Source organism: Gadus chalcogrammus, chromosome 8 (assembly GCF_026213295.1).
Source record: "Gadus chalcogrammus isolate NIFS_2021 chromosome 8, NIFS_Gcha_1.0, whole genome shotgun sequence".
Lineage (NCBI taxonomy): Eukaryota > Metazoa > Chordata > Actinopteri > Gadiformes > Gadidae > Gadus > Gadus chalcogrammus.
Window position 1 is genome coordinate 1,385,154 of NC_079419.1, and position 26,490 is coordinate 1,411,643.

Genomic DNA, 26,490 nt, shown 5'->3' on the forward strand with positions numbered 1-26,490 from the left:
CCCTCACCAGTGGCTGATTCTTCCCGTGAACAACCCTGCTACCGCTGTATTCATCCGCATTGTCCAGGGGGAACATCCCCCCGTGGATTTATGTTAAGATTTAGCCTTAGCTCAACTTTCAGTTCTCTTTCAGTTGTAGTTCGTTTTGAACCTTGTTGGTTCTTTATGCTTTATTTTTGCTGGGTTTCTTTTAGGCAATGAAAATCATTTTGGTCTTTGGTCTCTCTCTCTCTCTCTCTCTCTCTCTCTCTCTCTCTCTCTCTCTCTCTCTCTCTCTCTCTCTCTCTCTCTCTCTCTCTCGTCAGCAGGGGCGGCCTTCCCTACAGGCGGGTCAGGCGGCCGCCTAGAGCGCCATCTAGAGGGGGAGCGCAAAATATAAAATGTGCCCGATTTTTTTTTTTACTTATTGGCCACGTCTCCCCGTCAACAATCGCGCCCCCCCCCCCCCCCCCCCCCCCGTCAACAATCGCTTCATACCCCCCCCCCCCCCCCTCTCCTAGAGCGCCAAATGTGCTGGGGCCGCCCCTGCTCGTCAGACCACTCTAGAAGCCACCTGTCGATCACTGCAGATCTGCTTCCATCATATTTAAGTCCAGCAGAGTGGATGGGAGCAGAATACGAGTCAAAAACATCAAATAATTCATGAAATACATACAAAATTGACCAAAGTACCAGTAGAGTAAGGTGTTGGAACATGCACTGGTTAACCCTTGGCTTGCCTGGTGTCCCACCGGCGTTTAGATCCAGAGCTCCGAACAAACTCCTGGTTCCTTAAGGGCTGATTATGGTCCCACGTTCCCGCAACGCAGCGACCCCACAGACGCTTCGACGCAGTCGGGAACCTTCATGGTTCTGTGTCGGGGTTTAGTGAGTGGACCAATCACAGCCCTCGCTGCTGCGTCGCCTCGACGGAAGGTTACGATTATTGGGAGGCGCACGTCCGGCCCTTGCGGAGAGGGAAGGAGGGTCCGCAAGGAGAGTCCGCAAGGACGTAAGGGGTCCCCTTGAACGTGGAACCATAATCAGCACTTAAGGATTCCTCTTTCATTGCCGTTTGAATTGACGATGAGGCCTTGAGCGAAGCCTTCGTCGGAGGTGCTTCATCATCATCATCATCACCCAGAGAAGGGCAGCAATAAGACAGGCCACCCCCCCCCCCCCTCAACCCCCCATACATCCATATTCTCCATATACCCAGATTCTCGACTCCACGTGACATTAAGGCAACATGAGAGAGGAGAGAGAGAGAGTGTTGGAGCCATAACGGAAGTATGGCATAATGAAATGGAAACAATAATAATTTATATATCTATGGTTAATTTGAGTTTGTATTCTGTCTGGCTCCCCCAGTAGGTCAGTTATATTGTCGCAGTCATTCAGCTAATTAAAGGGATTTAATTCACCTGCGGGACTGTAACAGAAACGAGAGCTAGACGGGGAAGCGGGACATTTTTTTGACCGCAAACAATCGCATACAATCGCAAACAATATTCGCAAATGTTGGCAAATAAGTATAGTTAGCAAGAAGAATCATTTTGTTTGAAGCTTTATCTAATAAAGCATTTTTGATTGAACTTCGGATCGGATTGCCTACTTTGTACTTTGGATTGCGCGTCGTCTACCCCGCTCCTATAGTGGCCTTTTAATCTTGGCAAAAGGCCATGAGAGAGAGAGAGAGAGAGAGAGAGAGAGAGAGAGAGAGAGAGAGAGAGAGAGATAGATAAACAAAGATAACGAGAGAGAGAGAGAGAGAGATAGATAAACAAAGATAACGAGAGAGAGAGAGAGAGAGAGAGAGAGAGAGAGAGAGAGAGAGAGATAGATAAACAAAGATAACGAGAGAGAGAGAGAGAGAGAGAGAGAGAGAGAGAGAGAGAGAGATAGATAAACAAAGATAACGAGAGAGAGAGAGACTGCCTTGGATTTAATTCAATAAAAAATATTTGAGGAAGGCTGAAGCCATCCACTGAAGATCCACTGCGTTAACACTAAATAGAACAGGAGTTGAATTGGCTGCAGTTCTGTCTGTCTGTCTGCCTGTCTGCCTGTCCTCTCCCTCTCTCTCTCTTGTCGTTTGCACTAGTATTCTGCCAGCCTAGCTTTTGGGAATCTGGAAAGAGAACAAAAAACTATAAGCCTGGCAGCCACTCTGGTCCCATAATGAGCAGAGCTGTATTACACCAGCAGGTAACTAACCCTATAACCCGATGGGGTTGTTGTAGGCTGGAGCCCAGATCAGATTTTTCCTCCTTGCTGTTAATTCTGATAAAGGTTTGATTCAAATTGAAAGCAGATTACAGTTTTTCTCAGTCGCTTTGGTACATTTCTCAGATCAGAATTGAAATACTCAAAACTACCTGTTCAAACTTCACATCATTGTGTCGTTTGTGCACATCAAAAAAGTAGTTTCTCATTTCTTTGAACAAGTTGCAAATGCTTTGGTACATTCATGCAAATGATTATGTACAATTCTCTGCTCTTTCCTACATTATCAATTGCTTGTGTCATGTTGATCAAAATGTATTGTAATGGGTCTCTCTATTGAATAGTCTCACCCCCACAACATTTAGGCATTAGTTCATTGCAAAAGTCTTCGCATGCAAAATGGTTGAACAAGTTGTCATAATACGCCAAGCATATTTCTATACATTTCCATTAGACTTTTTTTCCAAATCTGTCCTGAATTGTTAATTTGTTACCAGGTGAATCTTGACTTTCTCCAAAGAAGGGAAATGTGTGAAGTGTTAGATCAACCAGTTTACTGAAATAACTCAAAGGTGCATCTCCTGAACCATGAACTGGCAAGTATATACAGTTTTTCACTCACTCACTCACTCACTCACTCACTCACTCACTCACTCACTCACTCACTCACAGAGTGAGTGAGTGTGTCAGTGTGTAAGTGAGTGAGAGAGTGAGTGTGTAAGTAAATTAGTGCCTGACTGATTCAATGAGTGCCAGTCTGACTGACTCAATGATTGACTGCCTGTCTGTCTGACAGAGTCACTGGCTGTTTGACTGACTGACTGACTGAATGAATGTCCGTCTGTCTAAGTGACTGGCTGACTGAGTGAGTGAGTCTGGCTCCCTCATCAAAGGTTTCTCCCAGAAAGAGGGTGGAGAATGGTGTGAGTGGTATGTCGGTGTTCCTGGAGTGTTTCATCACAGCTGTGGGAGCTGTGCTTCGAGCCGGACCGCCTAGTGTACGGAGAGATGAACTCTACATAACTTGAGCTTGTTGTTGTTGTGGGAATCAAATCAATAAGGCACCGGAAAACAGAGAATCACATATCTCAAGCGCAACCAATGTTTTTCACAGCTCCCTAACTAATGTGTGGGAATAGACACCAATCCCACACATTACTGTGTGTGTGTGTGTGTGTGTGTGTGTGTGTGTGTGTGTGTGTGTGTGTGTGTGTGTGTGTGTGTGTGTGTGTGTGTGTGTGTGTGTGTGTGTGTGTGTGTGTGTGTGTGTGTGTATATGCCTCAAGTGAGAGATAAACTGCTGGGACACTCTCAAACAGATTCAGCCTGCAAGTGTGAACCCTTCTATCACTACCTCGTCCCTCCTACAGCCAGAGAGCAGATGGGATGGTGAGGAGGAGAAGAGGAAAAGACGCCAAGAGAGAGAGAGAGAGAGAGAGAGAGAGAGAGAGAGAGAGAGAGAGAGAGAGAGAGAGAGAGAGAGAGAGAGAGAGAGAGAGAGAGAGAGCGAGAGAGAGAGAGAAGCGTTGTTGTTGCGTTGTGTTTCTTTTCTTTTGAACACGTAAATTGCCTTTCGCCTGTTAACTTGTTTCTCTGATCGCTCTTCTTTCATGTTCTACCGCCTTGTTTGGACGACTGTCTCCAACTTCTCCGCGAACCGGGAAGTGAAACCATTGTGAGACGGGGACACAGAGTGAGGAATGAGGGATGCAGTGCCAGAGACGAAGACAGCGGGTTGCCAGAACCAACTGGGAGGGTGGTGTAGGCTGCGTCCAGTCGAGCTGGACCAGAGGCAGGTTGGCGTCTAGACCGAATCCCTCGCAGAAGCAGACACACACGTCACCGCTCATGAACCAATGAAAAGCGAGGAGGCGTCCAACACAAAGAACATGCATTTCTATTATTAAACATGATCGACGGAGGGGTCCCCAAAGCGATGTAAACCGATGCATCACGGCCCCCACCCATCGATTGTAGAAACCTGTATGTTCACGCACGTATCTAGCAGGGCTCTGACGCACATGGCCGCTGCATGTATAGCAGGGGCCCTGGACGGGGCTGACGTCTAATGTGCGACGTCTAATCGCCTGATCTCAATACTGACACACGCTCACAGATGGTGTTGACTTTCGGGCACAGTCATCGTCGGTCTCGATCGGCCGCTGGAGACAATGTGGCCCGGTTTTCAGAGCGCACTCTGCCATCATTTGTGTGGGCGGACGGAATACGGGATGAATGTCGATCGTTCCACCACTTTTTTGGATGGTGCAAAGTGAGAAAAGGACAGCAGCCAGCTGTGGGTTATGAGCGCCTGAAACGAGGGCAGCAGCAACGGGGTGACATCGTGTCGGTAGACGTGATACGTGGATACTGGCTTCGTTCGATTAGGAATGGGAAATAAAATGACAGATTGAACAGATTTGGTTTTGGATTGCTTCAAACTTGCAAATGGGCATAATGAGCCAACATGGTGAAAATGAGTTAATTTATTTTATATGTTAAGCAGCAATCTAAGCATTTCAGGAAACAGGCTCTGTTTTGTGCACTCTTGACCATTTCCAGTCACACTGATCCAAATGCTAGAGAGGGTTCGACATACACAGTTCATTGAACTTTTATGAGTCATCATGCCTAATAACTAGACCATTAGGCCAGGGTCCAAAGCAGTCTGCTGATCTTCCAAAGAGCACCACACCGTTTTTTTCAGCCTTTATCTGACAGGGAGAGTCCCACTTAGATTAAGAATCCATTTTTCATAGTAAACCTGGCCAAGACATGCATCATCATGAATACGAAACAAACAAGTACAGAGAGTAGACACAAAGGAGAGTAAATGAAACAGAACTAAGAAAAAACTATAATAGGGAACTCATTTAAAAAAGAGACATTTCTAGGAGTAAAGGGAGTTTAGCGATCTCAGAGCTTCACATCTCCCCAACCCAGGGATTCCTTCTACCTCTACAGATGAGTCATTCAGGTCAGTCCTGGCTTCCAGAATATTCCAGTGAATCAGCTTCTGTGTGTGTGTGTGTGTGTGTGTGTGTGTGTGTGTGTGTGTGTGTGTGTGTGTGTGTGTGTGTGTGTGTGTGTGTGTGTGTGTGTGTGTGTGTGTGTGTGTGTGTGTGTTGCTAATGATGTTCCAAACAACCACCTCATGAGACGCGGGATTCATCCCTGTTTTATTGTTGACACATAATTAGTGTTAATGTTGTTTTTTTTCTGTACTAAAGAACAAAGTAATGCTATGCTCTGAAGGTGTCCTTGATTCTGTGTCAGCACCAACCACCAGTCTCTGTGAATTCAGCACTCTTTCAAAAGAAGTGACTTAAGTTATGCACCCCATATTTCCACAGCACAAACAATTTCAATTCATGCCAAGTTCAAACACACATCGAGTATCACAGTCTCCTGAAAAACAACACAGCGCGAAATTCACCTTCCCTCGCCCACTCTCGCACACACACACACACACACACACACACACACACACACACACACACACACACACACACACACACACACACACACACACACACGTCGCAAGAAGTCAACTGCTTTGTAAGACTCCTCTTTTATAACTGTATTGTGCCCTTTGTGTAAACAGACTTTTTGAATCTTGGTACGATGTAGATTCAAGACAGGTTGTTTAACTGATCTCTGTGAACAGGGTCATATATTACCCAGAATAATCACAGGTGATTTAAATTCAATCAATCACATCATCACTTCCAGCTAAGTCGTCTCCAGTGTGCAGGACAATCATAGGACAAAGGAAAATCTGTCCTGGTTACTACGTCGTGTTCACTATATAGGGGTAGGCCCTTAGGGCACAAGTGAGCCAATTCAAACATGGTCGTATAAGCCGGTATGAATGACCTGTTTGAGAGCGTCTGTGAGTGTGTGTGGCGGTGGATGTGCATACCTATCATGAAGATGACTTTTGGTTTCCTGACGTCTGTGCAGTCGGAACCTATCAGAGAGGAGAAGAGATGAGCGATATGCACGCACACATACACACACACACACAGACAAGCACATGCACACACACATACACACATTCGTGCACACACAAAAGCACATGAGTGCAAACACAAAGACAAACCAACACACACACACACACACACACACACACACACACACACACACACACACACACACACACACACACTCACAAGATAAGTATATGTTGCTAGATAGATGTATTGTTAGTGTTTTGTTTCTTACAACGCTGTTAATAATCAAATATATTTTAAATCAATAATTATGTTTCTTTGTATCTCTTCCCTGTAGCCCCCCTGTCAAGGTTGTTGACACAGAAACATGGTCGTGGAGTATTGTCGAGTCTGGAAATTCCTCCCATTTCGATTGGTTTGATTGTTTTCAGCTGTGGTGATAAAAGTATGTGCTGAACGCTGGTGGCATGAACGTTGGTGGTGTCAGCACAGCAACCAGTAACATAACATTTGGTTCTGGGCCAGAGAACACATACAAAACATAACCACACATTCTGCGTTGGCCAATCAATGCTGCTGGGACCGATTCCAATGATTGGCCTCCATAACACACTCACACCTGTTGGTGAGTGTGGTGCCCTTTAAAAAATGCACTTAGGATAAACGCTTGCAAAAAATTGTACAACAAATAATTCCATTATTTATATATTTCTTACAGTGTCTCATGAGCTAGACGCAACATGATACCTGATGGAAACTTTCCAGAGAGGGAAGTGTTGGCTGAACATATGGGATTGGTGCATGTGTGTGTACATTTGGTTTGCCAAGTGTGCACGTTACACACACACACACACACACGCACACGCACGCCGCGCAGACACACATCAACGGTAATCTCCAACACTCACTCTCTGCTGTTGCCTCACTGTAACCAATCTCCTCCACCTCCTCTTCCTCCTCCTCTCGCTCTTCATCCACCTGCCCACAGAGAGAAAGGAGAGAACGTCAAGGCTGAGGAAACGAGATAAGAGGCCACCACACAGAACAAGTGTGTGCAACGGCGTCTTGTACGAGGGCGAGAAAACAGGAGGTGGCTGGTTCTCAGAGCGAGGGACAGTGTTTGTCGACATCCCACCTGTAAAGCCTTCCTGCGGTAAACAAGGAGGCTGATGAAGGAAGGCTTTAGCACGGCGAGCCTCCTCTCCCCGCTCTCCCACCTGCTGTCAGGTGGGAGAGCAGGGTCGGAGAATCACAGAGCGGGGGAACCAAACATATTGACAGAGAGGAGACTTTAATATCCTGCATCGATATCTGGCAGGGAGGGAAGCCGTTCTGCATGAAGTGATCCTCCTCATTTGATCTATCAGCTCTACTGGTTTTGTTTGGACCATTAGCCGATTGTTGTATATTTCTGGAGGGCGTGAGCTGTGGTTGTTACAGAGTGGATTATATATTTCCCAAACAATGTATTAAACAATTTTTCACTGTGGAGCAATATTTCACTGTATTAATGTGTTTTTTTGACAACGCCTGGGTTAAACTCTACAGATGTTAATTTGCTCCGGGCAGTCTCTGCCGCGTTGTATTTATTTTTTGCGCTGTCCCTGTTTGAATAACAAATAATGATAAGGCAGAAGATAATTGTGGAAGCCTACAGAGACCTTTAAGGACCTTTAATGCAGTCCAGTCCAACATTACAGAAGGTTTTAAGAGGTGGCTTGTTGTATGTTTGTTTGAAACTTGCCCAGCTCAATAATGCAGAGTTCGACCTAACGTCGCGTGTCTTAACACGAAGCACTTCTCGTTGTTTTAACACTTACACAGCGAGGGAGAGGGAAGGAGAGGGCGAGGGAGAGAGTGGGAGAGAAAGAGAGAGAGAGAGCGAGAGGTGAGGGAGGGTGAGGGAGAGAGACGGAGAGAACGAGAACATTTTTATCGGCTTAGTGTCCAACGTTAAACAACACGATCATAACGCAGAGCATATAAGGAGCAGGTGAAACTAGACTGATGTAAAGCTGTGAAAGCCATTTGTTCGACAGTAGGATGTTGACTGAATAAGTCAATTGATTCTCTCCATGGCTTCAAGTTTGGACGTGCATTCACCTCATAAACCTTGTCCCATCTCCGTCTTCTGCTTTGAATAGAAAAGTGAAAGCTGGTTCAGGCATCGGCTTGTGAACAATTGGCGCTATTGTTCCTTGCGCCCTCCTTTATTTGAATGTTTTCATACCGATAATGATTTGATAAGCCCTTTGCCCAGAGGGAGACTGTGTATCACAGCTGTCGATCATAACAGTGATACTAGGTCTTCTCTTTTCATGTGCCCGGGAACGGGAAGAAGGCTTATCTTACCCGGTACATCAAAGGAGCATCAAAGAGCCATTATGTATCGTAAAGAGGATACATAACTGTATTTGTTCTATGACGACTCTGAAAACGTTCGGGAGGCACTGGAGCCTCTATTTTGCTCAATCTTCTCTACCTGTGTATAGCATGTTGACCGAGTCAACATGTCAACAACATGTCAACAACCCCCGAGCCCCAACGATGACTGTAGCGACTAGGGGATGATTGCCTCCATCGGATAACTCACCATAATGGAGGTGTCGTGACCATGTGGGAACACATTAGGTGACGTCACAACAGAAGGACATTATATTGATGGGAAGCTCCTCGTACCTGATTCACCTGGGGGAATAGGGAAGCACCTGGAATAGCACCTGGGTGTTAATCCACTAGCCAATTATCCCTTCGGTGGAGCGGGGGGGAAGTGGAGCCATGCGAAAGTGGATGAAGGACTTTGACGTCATTTTACTGTGTGTCACTTCATCACTCAGGGACAACAAGCTCACATCATGAGTGTGTGCTTGTGAAGTGGGTACTTATCTCTTATTATAAGGGTTAAAGATGGGCAAAGCACTCTCAACAAGGTGATAAGCCTCAATGTGGTCTGCTAAGCCACCTGTGCATTGAAAGCAGATATTATTATATGTATATGGAATAACTAGATAATGCATGGAAGGCTTTGCAGATACATAACACATATTCATCTCCTTGAGCTTCATTTAATGGGATTTGATACACTCTTACTGGCAGAATGTTCATGTTAGTCATTTTTCATAAAGAGCAGTTTTCTTTTGGAATACTGCATGCCCCAAATCGACCCAACAATAGGAAGCAAACCAAAAACAATGCATTGTGGGTTTAATATACACTTTGGCCAGTGGCCACACACTGGACATAATTTACATGTTCAGACAGGTACTCCAGTTAACTTTCCGAGATTAAAAATGGGTGTGCAGTTCAGACGTGATTGTAATCAGGAGATGGACGCACTAATAAACAGTTTGTCATAATACTATTATAAACCCATTACTTTAGATTACCAATTAAAATTTTGCAGGAAAACCAAAGCAAAATAAATAAGGCACGATCGCACACGGTTGGCGTTTTTTGCTCTGTTATTATTATGGTCTGCAACGAGGAAGCTCGGATAGTAGCTGCCCTCGGCTGTCCTGCTCAATGCAGCCCCAACCGCGAGCTGTTTCGTTGACCAACGCTTTAGGTCACCTCACAACTGCCCCAGCGTAGAGCACGCTTACCTAACCAAACCGGAGGAGGACGCAGCAAAGGATCAACCTCACCCCTGCGTCGGAGCGACGCAGGTGGCCTGGTCACCCGTGGCAACCGGGTCAGAGGTGAAGAGCTCTGTGATGAAACTGTGACCCTGAACCACTTTGACTGGAGAACCACGCGAATGACCTATGACCCGTACCGACCGGAGCGACCAACTCTGCCAAGAGCTTAACTGTGTGTTCGGATAAAAAACAGCCGTGCAGGTTCAGGCAGAGTAAACTGGGCATGTCTTGGAGCCAAGGAGGAGGTAAGACACACAAGATAACACCTGGGGAAACCACCGAATGAATCTCATTTCAATTAATCTCTTATATAACCTATAACCTATAATCTTTTTCCCCTTATCATTATTTGCGATAGTCAGACTTATACACAAAACATTATTTAGACTAGAGGCATCTGGTGCGCTGCTGAACGTGTGTTGTGTGAGACGCCCTGGAGGGACTGGGAAGCTGAGGCAGACTCTGACAGGCGCCGGTATGTGGCCACACCTAACCCCCCTAGGGACGAACGAGGCTGGAGAGAGAGATAGAGAGGGCGACAGAGAGAGAGACAGAGACAGACAGGGAGAGAGAGAGAGAGAGAGAGAAAGAGAGAGACAGACAGGGACAGACAGGGAGAGAGAGAAAGAGAGAGAGACAGAGACAGACAGGGAGAGAGAGAGAGAGAGAGAGAGAGAGAGAGAGAGAGGGAGACAGACAGGGAGAGAGAGAGAGAGAGAGAGAGAGCGGGCGAGAGAGAGAAAGAGAGAGCGAGATAGAAACAGATAGGGAGAGAGAGAGAGAGAGAGAGAGAGAGAGAGAGAGAGAGAGAGAGGGACAGACAGGGAGAGAGAGAGAGAGAGAGAGAGAGAGAGAGAGAGAGAGAGGAGAGAGAGAGAGAGAGAGAGAGAGAGAGAGAGAGAGAGAGAGAGATAAACAAAGATAAAGAGAAGGAAAATAAAACCAAGAATGATAGATTGTAACGGTGTCCTCAGGTAATTAAAAAGCGCTCGTCAGGCGTGTCATTAGGACCCGGCAGTGGCGCATTAACCCAGCCTCCTGCTTCGTGACTCACAAGAGTTCATTTCCTCCGCGCAGCTCCTAGGTAACACAATCTCTACACGGAGTCTGAAGGTGATGCACTGTGGCGTTGGGATTGGCATCTTGCGCAGCGGCGTGCCTGAGTGGTCCAAAGTGTGGGCAACGTGGAGCACCGTCCCGCCGTCATCTCCCGGCCCGTTGTGTCAGACCGCCCACGGACATGCCCCACCGAGTCCCCAATCTTCTCCAATCAAACCAGCAGCAGACCCGTGATTGGGGAGTTGGCGGGGGGGGGCAGTGCCCCGCCTTCTCCCACACGCTCTCTCCGTCTCTCGTCCACTTTGGCGTGGGCTACCTCTGTCGGCCATTGTGCTAACATCGTTTGTTGTGGTCCAGCGGTTGGAAGACCCAACAGGGTCCCTGCCAAAGTGGACAACCCAGGAGAGGTTTGTGCTCCCAGGGGCCGGAAAACACACAACGCTGTCCGATATCGTCTCGTTGTGGTGCCTGCTTGCTATGCATGCTTTGATTCCTTCATTCGTCAGACACAACAGTGTCTCGAAGAGTCAAAGAGCTGACAATACTGACGGTGTGACCTTAAGGGGCCTACACACCGCCCAGACTCAAACCAACGGCCAACAACATTCGTAAATTGCATTGAAAACACACCTCGAAGAATACGGCCAACTACACAGCAGTGTGTACGTTCTGCGCTTGCGCGAGATGCAATGAGTCTCCTTTACATCGGGTGGTGCTGGTCTCGTGGCGAGAGTCCGCCTCTACCACACACCGTGCTGATTCGCGCAACCAATTGTTGTTCCCTCGTCCGAGTCTCCCCAAACGTTTCAGATGGCCAACGGTTGGGCCAGTGTGTAGCAGCCTTTATTGGTCTCGGTTCTGCCCGGCACAATTCCCTTTTGTTTGCTTGAACGAGAACCCATTCTGGAAACCCGACGTGCAGTTTTGTCAGCTAAACCTAAACCATAAAGGATGGATCAAACGTATGAAAGCGTGATGTTTCCCTCCAGCCACACAAGCCTCTTTCATTGCTCTCTCTGTAGGCCAAAGCCTATTGATGAGGCTCGGACACTATATGCTTAAGGGCAGTGGCATCTCTGACACCACTTCATGATACACATGATCCGCGTGCACGAGGAACGAGGAGGAAGAGACACGCAGTGCAGCAGATGCTGCCCACAAGAGGTTCGGAAGTGTGTATCGTCTCCGGGCTATGGCTCCCATGTGTGATTTGTGTAACTATAGGACACTAAAATGTATCAGCACTAATAAGGATCTTAGGTTAAACCCTGGCAGCCATGGCAACTGTGGTAAGGCAAGGTTACATTGTATTCAGAGCATTCCTTCCAAAGTCAGATGTACTTCAAATTAAAAGCGGCCAATTAGCACGGGACAGAAGGCGATGTAATATGATCTGACGCTTGGATTTGATTTGATTGGATCAAGGACAAGTGACAGAACACACGCGCCAGCTGTGGGTGAGGCTGTGAGCAGGGCACAGCCTTTTCATGAGCAGGGGAAACACGATATGATTGAAGTGTTAAGCCACCGCGTTAAGGGATGGTAGCACAGATTAGGGTTGGATGCATATTTTATCATCTTATTAAATGCGTGAATTATATAACTGTTTAAAAATGATCAAACAGGTTTGTTTGGCTTCAGATCAAGGACAACATTTCCAGAAACATTGAGGTTGACATAAAAGTATCGGGGTTATACTGTAGTGTTATGCCGCTTTTCCACTGCATAGTACCAGCTCGACTCGACTCGACTCGACTCGACTCAGCTCGCATTTTTGGTGTTTCCACCGCGAAAACATGGTATCTGGTACCTGAAGTGGCTGCTTTTTCTAGTACCGCCTCGCTCTAGGTTCCAAGCGGCTGAGCCGATGCTAAAAGGTGACGTCAGCAGACGCCCGGCCACTGATTGGCCAGAGAGTGTGACGAAGTCACGAGAGCGACATGGCAACCATGCTGGTAACAGCCATAGCAGCGCCGCAGCCAACATATTCCACTTCTTCAACATGCCAGCTAATAATAGTAATGTTATCGATGTCCTCCATTGTTGTTATGAGGGTTCTGTCCATGTGTGGGTTGCGTAGGTGTTGTTTGCGTCGCGTACAAAAATACGTCACGGCCCTTTCGCGCAGCCGACCCCGCCCACGTCCAGGAGGTACTATTTGCGGTGGAAAACGACCCGTGCTGCTACCGTGTCGAGTCGTGTCGAGTCGAGTCGAGTCGAGTCGAGCTACATGTGCGGTGGAAAAGCGGCATAATTGTCTACGGAAAAGGCTCACACACGATAGTATTAAGTTTACCCTTCTTCCATACTCTTATAACTCATAACTTTCATCAAGATTTCAATCTTGGCGTCAGAGAGGTAGCGTGCATATTTCTAATAATCGGTGGTCCAATATAACGGAGAATCAGCACGGACATGCAGGCTAAACATCCTTATCGATCCTGTGTGCATTTTTTTGACGGGCTTAGATTGCATTGGATGAAAGCATCGGTACAAAGTAGGAGAAGCTTCAGTGCCTTATCCACTGGGTCCCTACCTGAGGACTAGCAGCAGCGGACGGTCTTACCTCCCCAGGAGCATCTGGCAGACTGTTGGGTTCGCCCAGTAGGCTGAGATCCAGTTCACCGGGCCCTGGAGACCAAAGACAACCACAGCAGCAGAGTAGCACACGTCAGATCTTCACATGGTGTACAGACGGAAACAGGGTCGCTGGGTAGGTAGCACTCAAGCAATCATTCAACTCGGCCTGAGGCTAATGATTATAAAGGCCGGGGCTTATTATCACCGGCCCCTGACAGACAAAGACACCAGATTCTTTCTCTTTTTTTGTCAGAGCATTTGATTTATCGATCGCTGTCCGGCATTTCAAGGCTTCTAAAAATAATTGCCTGCTCTAGCTTTGATTGAATATTATTATATTATGTATGAGGATTTCTATTTGATTTACGGACCGAAAAAAATCAAGCCTCTTTTCATGGTGTTTTCTGTTCTGCAGTATTTATGTATTTTCTCTGTTCATCCAAGGTCAAACAAAGGGAGCTAATGGTGCACCCTGTTGTGATGTTCCATTAAAGAGCGCGCATGAACAGCATTCAAATGCTAGCAGGCCATCAGCCAAATGCTCTCCGCAGCTCACTGTTACTCTCTGTTGCGCTCAATCAGCTCCAATCATTTACTTACTTAGGTAAAACTGTATCTAATGAATTGGTGCGGTGAAATCCTGTTTTTAGATAGAAACATTAGGATCGTATAAGGCTGTTAGTCTTTTGTGCTATGTTTAAGACATTATGGTATTATGTGCTCAGCATGCAGAAAGTTACATAAACAAATAAAACATTTAATATTCAGAATAAAGCACTGAAAATAGATGTTGTATGTTGTGCATCAACGGTGGATATAGCCGGCAGAACTTGCTTCATCAACAAACATTAAATAGACATAATTGCTGCTTACCCAAAACATTCCACATTAATATTTTGCGCAAGTTTCTAAAGATATATGTTTAGGGCTTGGGAAATGTACGTGTTGCAATTCATTTTAATTATTTAGTGCATAAAAAACCTTCGGAATATCAAAGTACAGGAACAGGAATCTTCTTCTTCATTCGGCAAAAACAGAAAAAAATGTGATTAGTAGCTAAACTGAACTACTACTTAGCTTCTATACTTAATGCTGAAACTGAATAGATTAAGTGTTGGCAAATAAGTGCGAAGCGCTCCACTTTTTTGCGCTGTTTAGCATCTTCTGCGATAAATACTTGACTTTCAACTGGTTCTATTTTGATTTCCCGAGAAACATTTCAACCTGCTTTTGGTGTTTTGGTTGCTAGGGCACAAGGAAGACATGTCCAACTATTTTTAATAAACATGAACAAATATTAATTTATTTGTTACATATAGATGAAGAAGCTAGAATAGGGAGTGGTATAATATGCCAACACTTCGAGTGACACATTTCCCTTCTTCAATAATGTATTTTATCATTAGTTTGTAATATAAATCCCCTTAAACGTAAAATTGGATCACTTTCAGCATTTCTTTGCTATAAATCCCCCTTAATTCGAAGGATAACTTTCCTTATGTTGATTCATGTTATCTGTCTGCCTCCCACCCACATGTCTTGACATCTGCTGTAGCCACCTGGAGCTGCTTTAAAGTCAGTCTGGGACCGAAGGGGTTCTCATATTGAACGTTTCTTCAACCCTGGCTTTAATAAAATCTCTCATGCAAAACATAAACACACAAACACATGTCATGAAAACTCACGCAAACACACACCACCCACACACACACACACACACACACACACACACACACACACACACACACACACACACACACACACACACACACACACACACACACACACACACACACACAAACACATACAGGCATGTCATACCTGAAGGAGGACACACGACTCTCTGATGGTTTATGGAGACACTGCTTCTACTATGAAATGCTAACTATAATGCTAAAAACGATGAATCTAGAATTGTTTGAATATATTAAATATACATTATTTATCAGACAACTTTTATAATAACCCCATAATAATATTTGATCTACACTTTTAATAAATATCCTGTGAAGTAATGTAATCGGAATTAAGTTCTTAATTTGATACAGAAGAAAAAAGGCCAAAGGCCAAAAACAGATCCCCACACCAAACAAACATGAAGAACGAGGAACTAAAGAGGGCCCTGATACAATGTCCCTGTTGCAGGTGTGAGGAGTTATTGCGCGTTCGTCAGTATGTTTTAAGTAAATACAACTTTAAAATAGACACAGCCAATACTTGCCGCCAATAACCAAAATGCAATCACTCTTTTGCTCACCTCCTAATATTGCATGTGAGTGTTTGTATACAGTATATTTGTGTAAACAACTGTATTCATTTACACTCACCTGCTACCCGTGATTTGAAAGGGAAAAGTTTGCTGTCCAAAGTCATGCTGATGTCACTGAAAACCTCCTCCTCATCTCGATCAGCATCGAACTGAAAAGAAGAAATATTTATCAGCTGCCACTCTCTGTCAAAACACATTGAAGGGGGAGACTAACCCAAAAAGGAAAAAAAACAATTTATATATTATGTAATGTTTTACTGAAATGTATAGATTGAAAGTAATCCCTGTTTAGAGTCAAATAAATTCAGTTTCAAGCTTACTTAAGATCTAGTGGCAGGGGTAAATTCGTGGTTATGGGATGTAAAGGTTAAATCATCAAGACAATCAATAATTGTCTTGATGATAACACTTTTCTCTCCGTCTGTGAGACAAGGCATTGATTGCTCGTCCCAAAACAAAGAGTCAATTGGCCAAGTGAGGCTGTGGGGGGTGGGGGGGGGGGGGGGGGGGGTTAGGGGGGGGTCCGAACCACACTGCTGCAGCCCCCGTCCCCCTGTTACTATGGCAACAGGCTATGAAAAGGCCCCCACTGTCTGCCGTGTTGTGGGTACCTCCCTGAGTGAGGTAAAAGGATTACTTCTTCACTCAACAACATCGTCATACCTGAAGGAGGACCCCCCCCCCCGACTGTCTCTGGAACTTAAAACAACTTTTTACGATACTCCGTATTTATTTGATATACATTTTATATAATTATATATGTGGAATTTTGTAACGAATAAAAAATGGTTACACAGTCGACTGAAGATCCAGATCCCTACTACAACGTAAACATGTTAAAACAAAGGATTAGAAACTACACACGGTATACGATGTCCCTGATGCGCGGTGGCAGGTGTGAGGGGATATTCGGAGTGGCCAGTTGGTTTGAGCAACGGAAAATGAAAGAATGAGAAATAGGGTGCATAAATGCATGAAATCTTCATATTATTCCCGTTCATAAATATTAAAAAGGCCAGTATTTGACATTGAAGTAATAAATGAGCGAGCAGATCCTTGGAAAACGGCTTGGTCATGTTTGTTTTGAAAGAGGCTGGTATGAGGCAAACAGGACCAAACTATTTTTTTCATTTCACCGAATAAGACTTTCCATTTCTCCCGTAATGAGCGGATAGCCTGTGCATGAATGTGTGTGTGGGTGTGTGGTTTTTGTGTCTGTGTTGGCATCTAAATGTCTGACGTACTGTGACTCAGAAAAACTAATTCAATTGGACAAACATGGCAAACTAAAGACGACAACGGAAGACATTTAAAAGCGAATATGAATAATTGAGCTTTTCACAGAGAGGGCTAGGGCAGATAAGACTTTCCATCATGAGATGTGACATTTGGAATGAAAGCCTTTCATCTGATCGGGTTTTGTCAGAAGACCCGCTGGAACCGTAGAATATTCTAACCAATTAGGGAAGAAAATGCATTCGGTTTCTTCAGGGTTTTGAGGAATGGACAGCACAGCAGGAGTGCAATGTTACAATGTGTCAGCACATGGCATTATCCTGCTAAGTATTCCTATTCAGGCATTGTCATGGAGAGCCTGATCTCATGTAATTGGAGGAAGCTAATGGTTCCTTTTGTGAGGTTGTTTTCTCAATATAATTGCGGACTTTCCTGGTTAAATAAAGGTTAAATAAAAATAAAAAAAATGGAAGTATGAAGGATAATGTGCATGTGTGTCTTCGCTTTATTTTGCTCCATTTGTCTATCTTAAAGTAACAGTAAAATAAAACACCATTCATTGGATAAGCAGCTATTTAGCCTGTAGAACGTGCTTTTTCCTGGTCTACAGATAAATTACAGTTAAATGCAAAGGATGAAATCGAAGACGTGTGATTGGCCAGATCTGTGGGTTGTTGGGAGGACCAAGTTAAAGGCTGTGTATTTAATGAATGCTGCAAACCTTGCCCCTGGGTTGTGATCCCAGCTATTAACATCAAGCCCTTCTCCACGCCTCTTATGTCTGGGAATGCTTCAATAGCCCATTTTAATTGTGGTGTTATCAAAGAGGCAGCACATTATTCATTCCCCCAAAGTGTGTATTTGACAGTCGTGTCGGACCCCCTATAATTAACCCCACCTGGGTATTTGGATTGTGAAATTGCCAAATTGGGGAGTTTAGCTTGTGTCGTGTTTAATATTTTGAAATTAGTTCTATATGCACGAGCCGTAAAGGAATTCAAAGTTTCGGAAGCAAGATCCTTTGACGGCATATTGAAAAGCTCCATTTAATTAAAAGTGTCACATCAACGTTAACACCACCACCCCCACCTCCGCGTTTCTGTGGCCCGATATGATTGGATGATCCTGGAGACCTTGCCCTCAGCTAAAGGTTAAATTGTTCCCTGCATTATATTTGACATTTCATACCATCTCTAGATAAGTCACAATTCCCCCATCCCTCCTCTCACACACACACACACAGACACAGACATGGATGTAGCGGCTTGACGAATGAAAGCAGGGTCCCTTCTGGTTCAGATGTCTTCAGCGTGCTTGAATCCAACCCACTACGCTCTACGTTTGAGGAACTCCCGCCCCTCAGAATCACGCCGTTATTTTGGGAGCCATTGTCTGCTATTGCAAGGACCAGGCCAAGCCATGGATAGTGCAGATGGCGTTGAAAGGTGATCCGTTCTATGTTTCAAGGTGGCTTTGCCATGTGTGTAGCCCACACTGTGCACAGAGTGCTGTGAGGTTGTTAAATGCTTGAATAAAAGCAGAGATACGTGGCAAGGCAAGAGTTAGCGGCAGGTGATGCTACTAACTACTAACACATTGTTTAGCACTGGTTTGATCCCATCAAAAACCACCAAAGGCAATGAACCGTGTTTCACCGGAGATGGCGTTGCTCCTATGCGATGGTTCTTCCTGATTCGATATTTGTTATATTCACGTCAGATGTGTAGAGGATCCGTGTTTGGATGTCAGAAGGGAGGAAAGTGATTTATTTTATAACTGTATTTGCTCATTAGCCCTTTGAGAATGTAATGGTGATTAAAGGCTATACAACTAAAATGTAATTGAATTGAATTGGATCGGAAGGGCTGGGAGAGACAGTTTCCTTTTAATATCTAAAATCCTCTTTGAAATCCTTTAGAAAGGCCACCCTTAGTCTGGCCTTCCTCTCATTTCCTCTCCCCGGCTGCTGAAGGCTGTGAGAGGCTGTGTTCAGGCTTCGCTCTGTAGGACGAGCAGCACAGACAATCCTCAGGGCCAAAGTAGCGACGGTGAAATTGTTTCCCTACAGGCGCACATCTCTCTCCCCAATCCCGGGGCTGCAATGCCAGATTGTAACGATTTTAGAAGGTGCAGCATCATTCTGCTCAGAGGAAAAGGAAACAATTAAAACATTCCCTATAAGTCGTAGGAGTAACTCAGCCAATGGCCTTGAGTCGGGTGTGCAGTGGTGCCCATGATTCCGGGTTCGAGGGCTGAGATCCATTATTGGTTCTGTGTGAAGGAAGCTTTTTTTTACTTTCATTCTTTTAGTTTTGTTTGTTCATGCAATCAGTATAGTATGTGTGAACAGGTGACGTTGTCTTAGTCACAGAACATAGAAGCGGAACCATGAAAATAAAATAACAACAGCAATAATAATAATAGTGGCAAATAAAATAACTTGAATTAAATGATTGAATCAAATTAAATGTATAAGAAACGTAATAAAAAGAATCTGAAGGAAGCTCAAGTTCTGCCGAGGCCTGGGATTCTATCGAGCAGCAGCGCTGACGTCACCCCCATCGTTGGCCCTCATTGATGTCATTAGCTGTCTAATGATCTGTTGATGCACTGAATTGTAATTGTAATCACCTGGGCGTCGTTAGGCCACAGAGAGACACAGAGGGAGGTGTGCTGTGTAGCGGCGTTGGCGGCAGCCTCGTCATAGGTGTAGCAGACATCACACGCAGACGTATATTTAACAGCCACCCGTTCACCAGCCAAGGACGTTCGAGGCGATGCAGAATTTAATTTAAAAAGCAATTAGCCGACTGTATACGACTTTGCTAAACAATAAAAAAAACAATTAATGCACGCACACACACTGTACGCACATCAGTACATGCAGTACATACATGGCTGCCGCACAAGCACTGTGAGAGCAGGTCAGGTCACCAACAACTCATCCCAGCTGCTGCTCATCATCTATTTATTTATATTGCACCCTTCAAAAACAAGGCCATTCACAGAAAAGCTCTACTTTGCTTGATTCCATCCATGAATAGATAAATACGAATAGCGGGGTAAGTATTCATTTTATAAAAACTTCCCGATTGCAATACAGTCTAAGAGCTGTCGGGATGTAGCCTTTGTGTAACAGCGATCTTATTTATAGACAATATAAAGCTGCCAGCCAGCCCATAAAGAGCAAACTATTGTTGCCATCAGATTAACTAGCTGCCAGGTCTTTGTTGCCGAGTATTGTAATGTATTCCTGTCAAACTTGATCTTGAACGGCCCCTTGGGCTCTAGGGAAATACAGTAACACCCCCACTTCTATCTTTTACCATTTCGATATTTCTTACATTCCATGATTCCGTCTGAATCTCCACTATTAGTATACTGCATGGTATGTAAGAGTAGTATGTAATATGTCCAAAATCCTATTAACACATAGTGTGCAAAACACAGTGTACTAAAAGCACCTGGAAAGCTCCCGGTGAAACGAGGTGCACTGTTGAGCCATCATGTCATAGCGCAGAGTGTTTATCCACTTCGACCCACTTGTTGTTTCAGTTCCACTTTAAAAAACAATGTTTCTCGAAACCAGCTTTTGTTGGAGGGCATGCCGCCTGTTGGTCGATATCCCAAACCTCTTGTGATGCTCTCAATACACACGGTGGACACGGCCGTCGAGTGGAGGTCTCCTGGGGTCCACCGAGGCTCAGGGCCAAGTCTACAGGCTCAGTTCAAGCTGATACGTAGCCACGTATAGGAGTACAGGTGAGTGTGAGTGCGCGGGGGCCGGAAAGATCTTAAGTGGGGTGTTTGTGTATGTGCGTGAATGTCAGCGAATTTCCACGTTCTCAGTTACAAAAGTGTTTCTTGGGAGAGACCTGCTGAATAAATACATCATGTTTTCAAACTCAAAAAATTATCGTTTGAATTATCGTGATTTCAATATTGACCAAAATAATCGGGATTATGATTTTTTCCATAATCAAGCAGCCCAAGTAATTTGTCCCTATCAAATAAAAACAAACTAAACAAACCAAACTAAATGGACACGGCAGCAGCAGCATGCAAGGCACGTTGAGAGCGTTGTTAGAAAGCCATACGATCCATCAGCCATGTTAGAGGAACAACTGAGAGCACATCAGCTTACAGGTTTTATTCCTTATTTTGAGACCCCAGTAGTCATCGAAAAACGCAGTGGTCTAGATTGCTGGAACCCTTCCACCAGATATATAACTATATTAGTCTAAAACAGAAATGGGAGGTAGGAATGGGCTCACAGTGTTTATCATGAACCAATGCCTTCATGCATGGAACCTTCAGATAGATTACGCTCCACGTCAACAGACGTGAGCTAATGTTTCTGGCTAAGGCATGGCTGGAGCCAGATACGACCACTGCGACAGCTGTTGTTGAGACATTTATATTGGATCTGAGGGCGCTGCCATATGAGGCTAAAGACGTTGGGCACCGGCACAGCCACACAAGAGTTGGTAAAATCAGATGAAAGATATCAGTCTGACATAGAGATGCTTCATGCTCAAACACGTGGCCGTTACCACGGCCCTAACCACCCCCATTATTCATGAGCCAAGAGGGAGACTATTTTACCGCCAGCGCAGAACAGAAGATGCTCAGGCAGAAGTAGGTCACATCTCCTGTCAGTGTTTCTAAACGGATGAGGAATGAAGCAGCACAATCTTCAAATGGCCAACAAGTACATTCATTCGCTCCCTTGAAGGTGAAACTAAGGCTTCCAAGCAGGCGATCTGCCCAAGATGTAAAAGCCTTGATGGGTAAAGGGAATATATATTACTTTATCTACAAGTCAGAAACCTTCCAGAGGTTCAACAACCGCTTCCTTAGATCATGTTATCTATTTTCCAGACGGAGAAAGTCCATTGAGGCTGGTACAAATCATGTTGGATTCCCTGCAGGAAGCAGGTCTAGGGGTCAAAGATCAGCCTGTTCATGACCGACCTAGACCGGTCACAAAGAGGCAGGTCAAGTCATTTCTGAGCCTGGCTATCAAACCTAAAAAATGAAAACACAAAGCCTACAAGCTGTGGGTACTGTGTGGTGCCCTAAAAAAACCCAGGATAGAACAGCAGAAATGGAACATCATAGTGATGCGATTAACAAGATGAACGGGAGAGAGGTGAGCGAACAAGCAATCTAGAAAGTCCACGGGAGAGCGGACCAAAGCGGAGAGCAAGAGAGACAAGAAGAGGCGTTTTTTCTACCCAGCACACGCACGCAAGGCGCGAGAGCCCCGAAGAAAACAAACAGACGAATAACAGAAACACCAAGGGGGGAAAAACCAAGTGGTCAAAAGTTGACCGTGACCGGCAAGGAACATAGCAGCGCCGTATCTATCGCTCATGTTCCGCACAGAAGGCCATAAGGACGGGCGTGGCGTGCCGAGGGACGTGTGGGAGGGACTCTGCGTTAATGTGTTGTTTACTTTGCAAGTGTTAGCTTCTCTGCTCTCTGCTGGCAGCAGGACGCGGTACATTCAACGGGAATGGAGACACCCCCGGCCTGCCCCCCCCCCCCCCGGCGCCATTCGCACACTGCAGCGACACATCCCAAGGCTATTTGGACGTCTACCCTTTAACAGGTTTAGATCCTCGTTCGGGAGACGCCCCGACCGTCGCAAAAACAATAGTTTATTTTCTTTGTGGTCTGAAAAGTAAATCGTTTTTTTTGTTCACTGGCGATGTGGCGCCACGTTCGATACTGACCTAGATCCATGGGAGCACACACCAGAGGAGCTGACGAGGGCAGCCTCTTGGCTTGGATGAGCGACGGCTGGGACGGGGGCAGGGGACTCACACCTTACTAGCGGATGCGCCGTCATGCTCAGCCAGTCTACTCAGCACTCGCGAGTGTGCAGCGAGCACTCTGTCGCCACTCTCCTCACCGTGCTCGAGGTGTGGGGAAGCTGTTAGCCACCAGCCGTGCTCCTGTCTGAGCACTCTGCAGCCACGGCAGAGACTCTGTGTTTACTTTTGTTTAGCTTTGTGTGTATTCTGCATGAACCACACCTCCAAGAACACACAATGTACTTGACTACACTGGGAGATGTTTGTGTGTGTGTGTGTGTGTGTGTGTGTGTGTGTGTGTGTGTGTGTGTGTGTGTGTGTGTGTGTGTGTGTGTGTGTGTGTGTGTGTGTGTGTGTGTGTGTGTGTGTGTGTACACAAACATGCTCAAGCACACTGATACGCTAAGTACAGAAATAGACGCAGACAAACAGCCACACACACACTTAGACAAACATTTACCCCCACACACACACCCACCCACCCACCAACACACTCACACACACCAACACACACCAACAAACTCACACACACCGACACACCCACACACACACGCACCAACCCACCAATATACTCACACACACACACCACACCCACACACACACACACACACACACACACACACACACACACACACACACACACACACACACACACACACACACACCAACACACAAACACACCGACACACACACAAACACACCCACACACACACGCACCAACCCACCAATATACTCAAACACACACACACACACACACACACACACGCACACACACCACACACACACACACACACACACACACACACACACACACACACACACACACACACACACACACACACACACACACACACACACACACACAGATACACACACACGACCCCGCCCTTGCGCCTAAACACACACAGTCAGGTTCTGTTGTTTCTTCCCGGTCCGGAGGCGGTTACCGTGGCGATGGGCCCCCGCTCCTGGAAGTACTTGACCAGGGGGATGGTGTTCTGCTTGAAGTTGGTGAGGCGCCGCTCCGTGGCCTTGGGGTTGTCGTCGGGGCGTCCCTGCAGCTCCGCCCGGCGCTCCAGGCGCTCCTTCAGGCGGTGGTTGGCGCAGGCCAGGAACACCACCAGGTCGGGGGTGCAGATCTGCATGGGAGGGGGGGAGGGGGGGTTCAAGTTCAAGGACACTTTTTTAAAATTGTTGAGAGAGAGAGAGAGAGAGAGAGAGAGAGAGAGAGAGAGAGAGAGAGAGAGAGAGAGGGAGAGGGAGAGGGAGAGAGAGAGAGAGAGAGAGAGAGAGAGAGAGAGAGAGAGAGAGAGAGAGAGAGAGAGAGAGAGAGGAGAGAGAGAGAGAGAGGGAGGGAGAGGGGGAGAGGGAGAGGGAGAGAGAAAGAGGGAGAGGGAGAGGGAGAGAGAGAGAGAGAGAGAGAGAGAGAGAGAGAGAGAGAGAGAGAGAGAGAGAGAACGTAGCCGACAAAAACATAACAGATATTTTCAGGGCATTTCACATATAACGGCTCTGTCATTCCTAGCATATTACACTCAAATGTTAGCTCTTAAATCCTCCCTACACCACCTTTAATTAGCTGTCCTCTCATAGTCATTGGCTGCTCCATCATTCTTTTCTGTATGCCATCAAGTAAGACCCTGAATTTGGCGTTTGAATGCACATTAATGTGATGACTAATGCAGTTGTATTGCAGAGATCTCAAAATATCAAGCAGCAGTGACACCTACATATCATTACTTATGTTTGCAAAGCTCCTTGATATGATTTTTATAATGGTCTGTCAATGCAGGACTGTCTGACAGAACATGTCATGCTGAATCACAGCCGCTCTACAAAGGTTATATAAAGGTCAAAATACAAGACGTCTTGCATCTGCAAAACTGCAGCGTGGAACCAATCCCAGCCGACAGCACTATGTGTGCCTGATGTGACTTTCAGAAACAGACTCGTCGGCTTGGGGAGTTCAGTTAAGGGACAGCTTTGGCTAATGAGTTGTAAAGATCATCAGTAGTGTCTCAAATATCACAATTAACCATTCAACCAATTAATCCAAGTAACAACTTGACAAGAGCGATCAGCGTCCGTTACTGCTATTCTTCATACGATACGCAATTATTGCATTGGAACCAAAAAATCAAGGGGTATGCCATATGATTATTCTGCATTGCTCTGCAACGATGCAATGCGTATGCTGTAAAAATGGAGGATCAGCTAAGGATATGAAATGCGTTCTTGATTTTAATATAACTCGTCAGATGAATGTCAGAGTGACGTAGCTGTAATTTGTGAAGGGCCATTGCTCTTAACTCTAAAACCCCGTGTTGATGTAGGAGTCCCACTGGGTATTTATAACCCAGCTGAGCTAAATGGGGACAGAATGTGCACTAATAGGAAGTCATCGGCTTCAACAACAAACGACTGGGCCCCGGCCAGAGTAGAAAGGCTGCGTTCTGATTGAGCTTGTTTTGATGTAACTTCTCGAGCAGCCTAATAGCGCGCTGTCGCCGGGGAACAGAGGAGCTCTAAGTGAAGCCCATTCCCCCAAATGGAGCCTTCGATCAACAGGCGTCGCCCGGTCTCCATTCATCTGCCTCGCCGACAATGTCCCCATCTGAACGTTCATTGTTTTCTCTGCACACAGTTGGCCTCGCTCATTAAAATGCAATACACTGAGGCAACAGACTATATTCGATCTGACTCCAACCCCCCCCCCCCCCCCCTCTTAACCCAAACCTAAAATTAGCAGCTGAATGAAGTTGTTTTTGTTGCCTTACACTCCTGCTGTATTCTGTGCTCGAGATCTGTGTCGTGCTAACCCAAAGTTCCTGTTTCCATAGCTACCAGTAACTCTTGCGAATAGCCCCCCCACCCCCCCCCCCCCCTCCCTAACCCACACACACACACACACAGGTTCAAGCTCCCATGGGGATCACGACCCGGTTTTCTTCCTGCTCTCGACACCAGCCAGGCAACCGTTTGTCTGATGAAACATGGTTAAGACCTCGGCCGCCGGATGCCCCCGTTGTATTACAGGTTGACATGGGGATCATTCCAGGGCAATTAGCAGCTTTGGTGGCTCCGTTGAATCACTGCAGGTGTCTACCTCTCTGGCCGCTTGCCGCACCCAGTAGAAGGACCAGCACTTCCTCCCACAGCGACACAACACTTCATCGAAACATTAACATCCTCGTGAGCAACATGGGTTTTTAGGTAATAATTTAGAACATATCTTACATTCTTATTGTATCGTAACGCAATCAAACTGCACAGGAGTTTGGGGAGGTAAACTCAAGACCACTTTCAACACATTGTGAGTTGTGCTTTGTTACAAAGGAAAAGGCCAACTCATACCTCAGTGCGATTAACATCAATGCTAAAATACATCACAGGAAATTAGATAAGTGCGTTAGTGTATTGTACCCTCACACAATGGCAGCCTGCAGCTAGCGATGACTGGAATGGAAAGCTACACAGTTATTAAGCAATCACAGTTAAACTTCAACATTAACATGTAAGAGCCACCGGCTAGCTTAATGGCTGGGTAGCCGACATCCCATGCGTGTGTGAGTGTGTGGTTGTGTGTGTGTGTGTGTGTGCGCGTTGGCATGTGTGTGTGTGTCTGTGTCTGTGTCTGTGTGTGTGTGTGTGTGTGTGTGTGTGTGGTGTGTGTGTGTGTGTGTGTGTGTGTGTGTGTGTGTGTGTGTGTGTGTGTGTGTGGAATCGGTCGG

At 45.8% G+C, this 26,490-nt stretch overlaps 1 protein-coding gene across 1 annotated transcript in view; it reads right to left on the reverse strand.

The window, feature by feature from the left end:
• The window catches only part of LOC130388334 (adenylate kinase isoenzyme 5-like), a 40,413-nt gene that overhangs the window by 7,746 nt on the left and 6,177 nt on the right, over positions 1 to 26,490 (reverse strand). The window contains exons 2-6 of the mRNA XM_056597795.1: positions 23,707 to 23,898; positions 15,763 to 15,853; positions 13,422 to 13,486; positions 7,067 to 7,136; positions 6,128 to 6,175 (exon numbers count right to left, since the gene is read on the reverse strand). Coding sequence (XP_056453770.1) covers positions 6,128 to 6,175; positions 7,067 to 7,136; positions 13,422 to 13,486; positions 15,763 to 15,853; positions 23,707 to 23,898 — 466 coding nt within the window. The remainder of the gene's footprint in view (positions 1 to 6,127; positions 6,176 to 7,066; positions 7,137 to 13,421; positions 13,487 to 15,762; positions 15,854 to 23,706; positions 23,899 to 26,490) is intronic.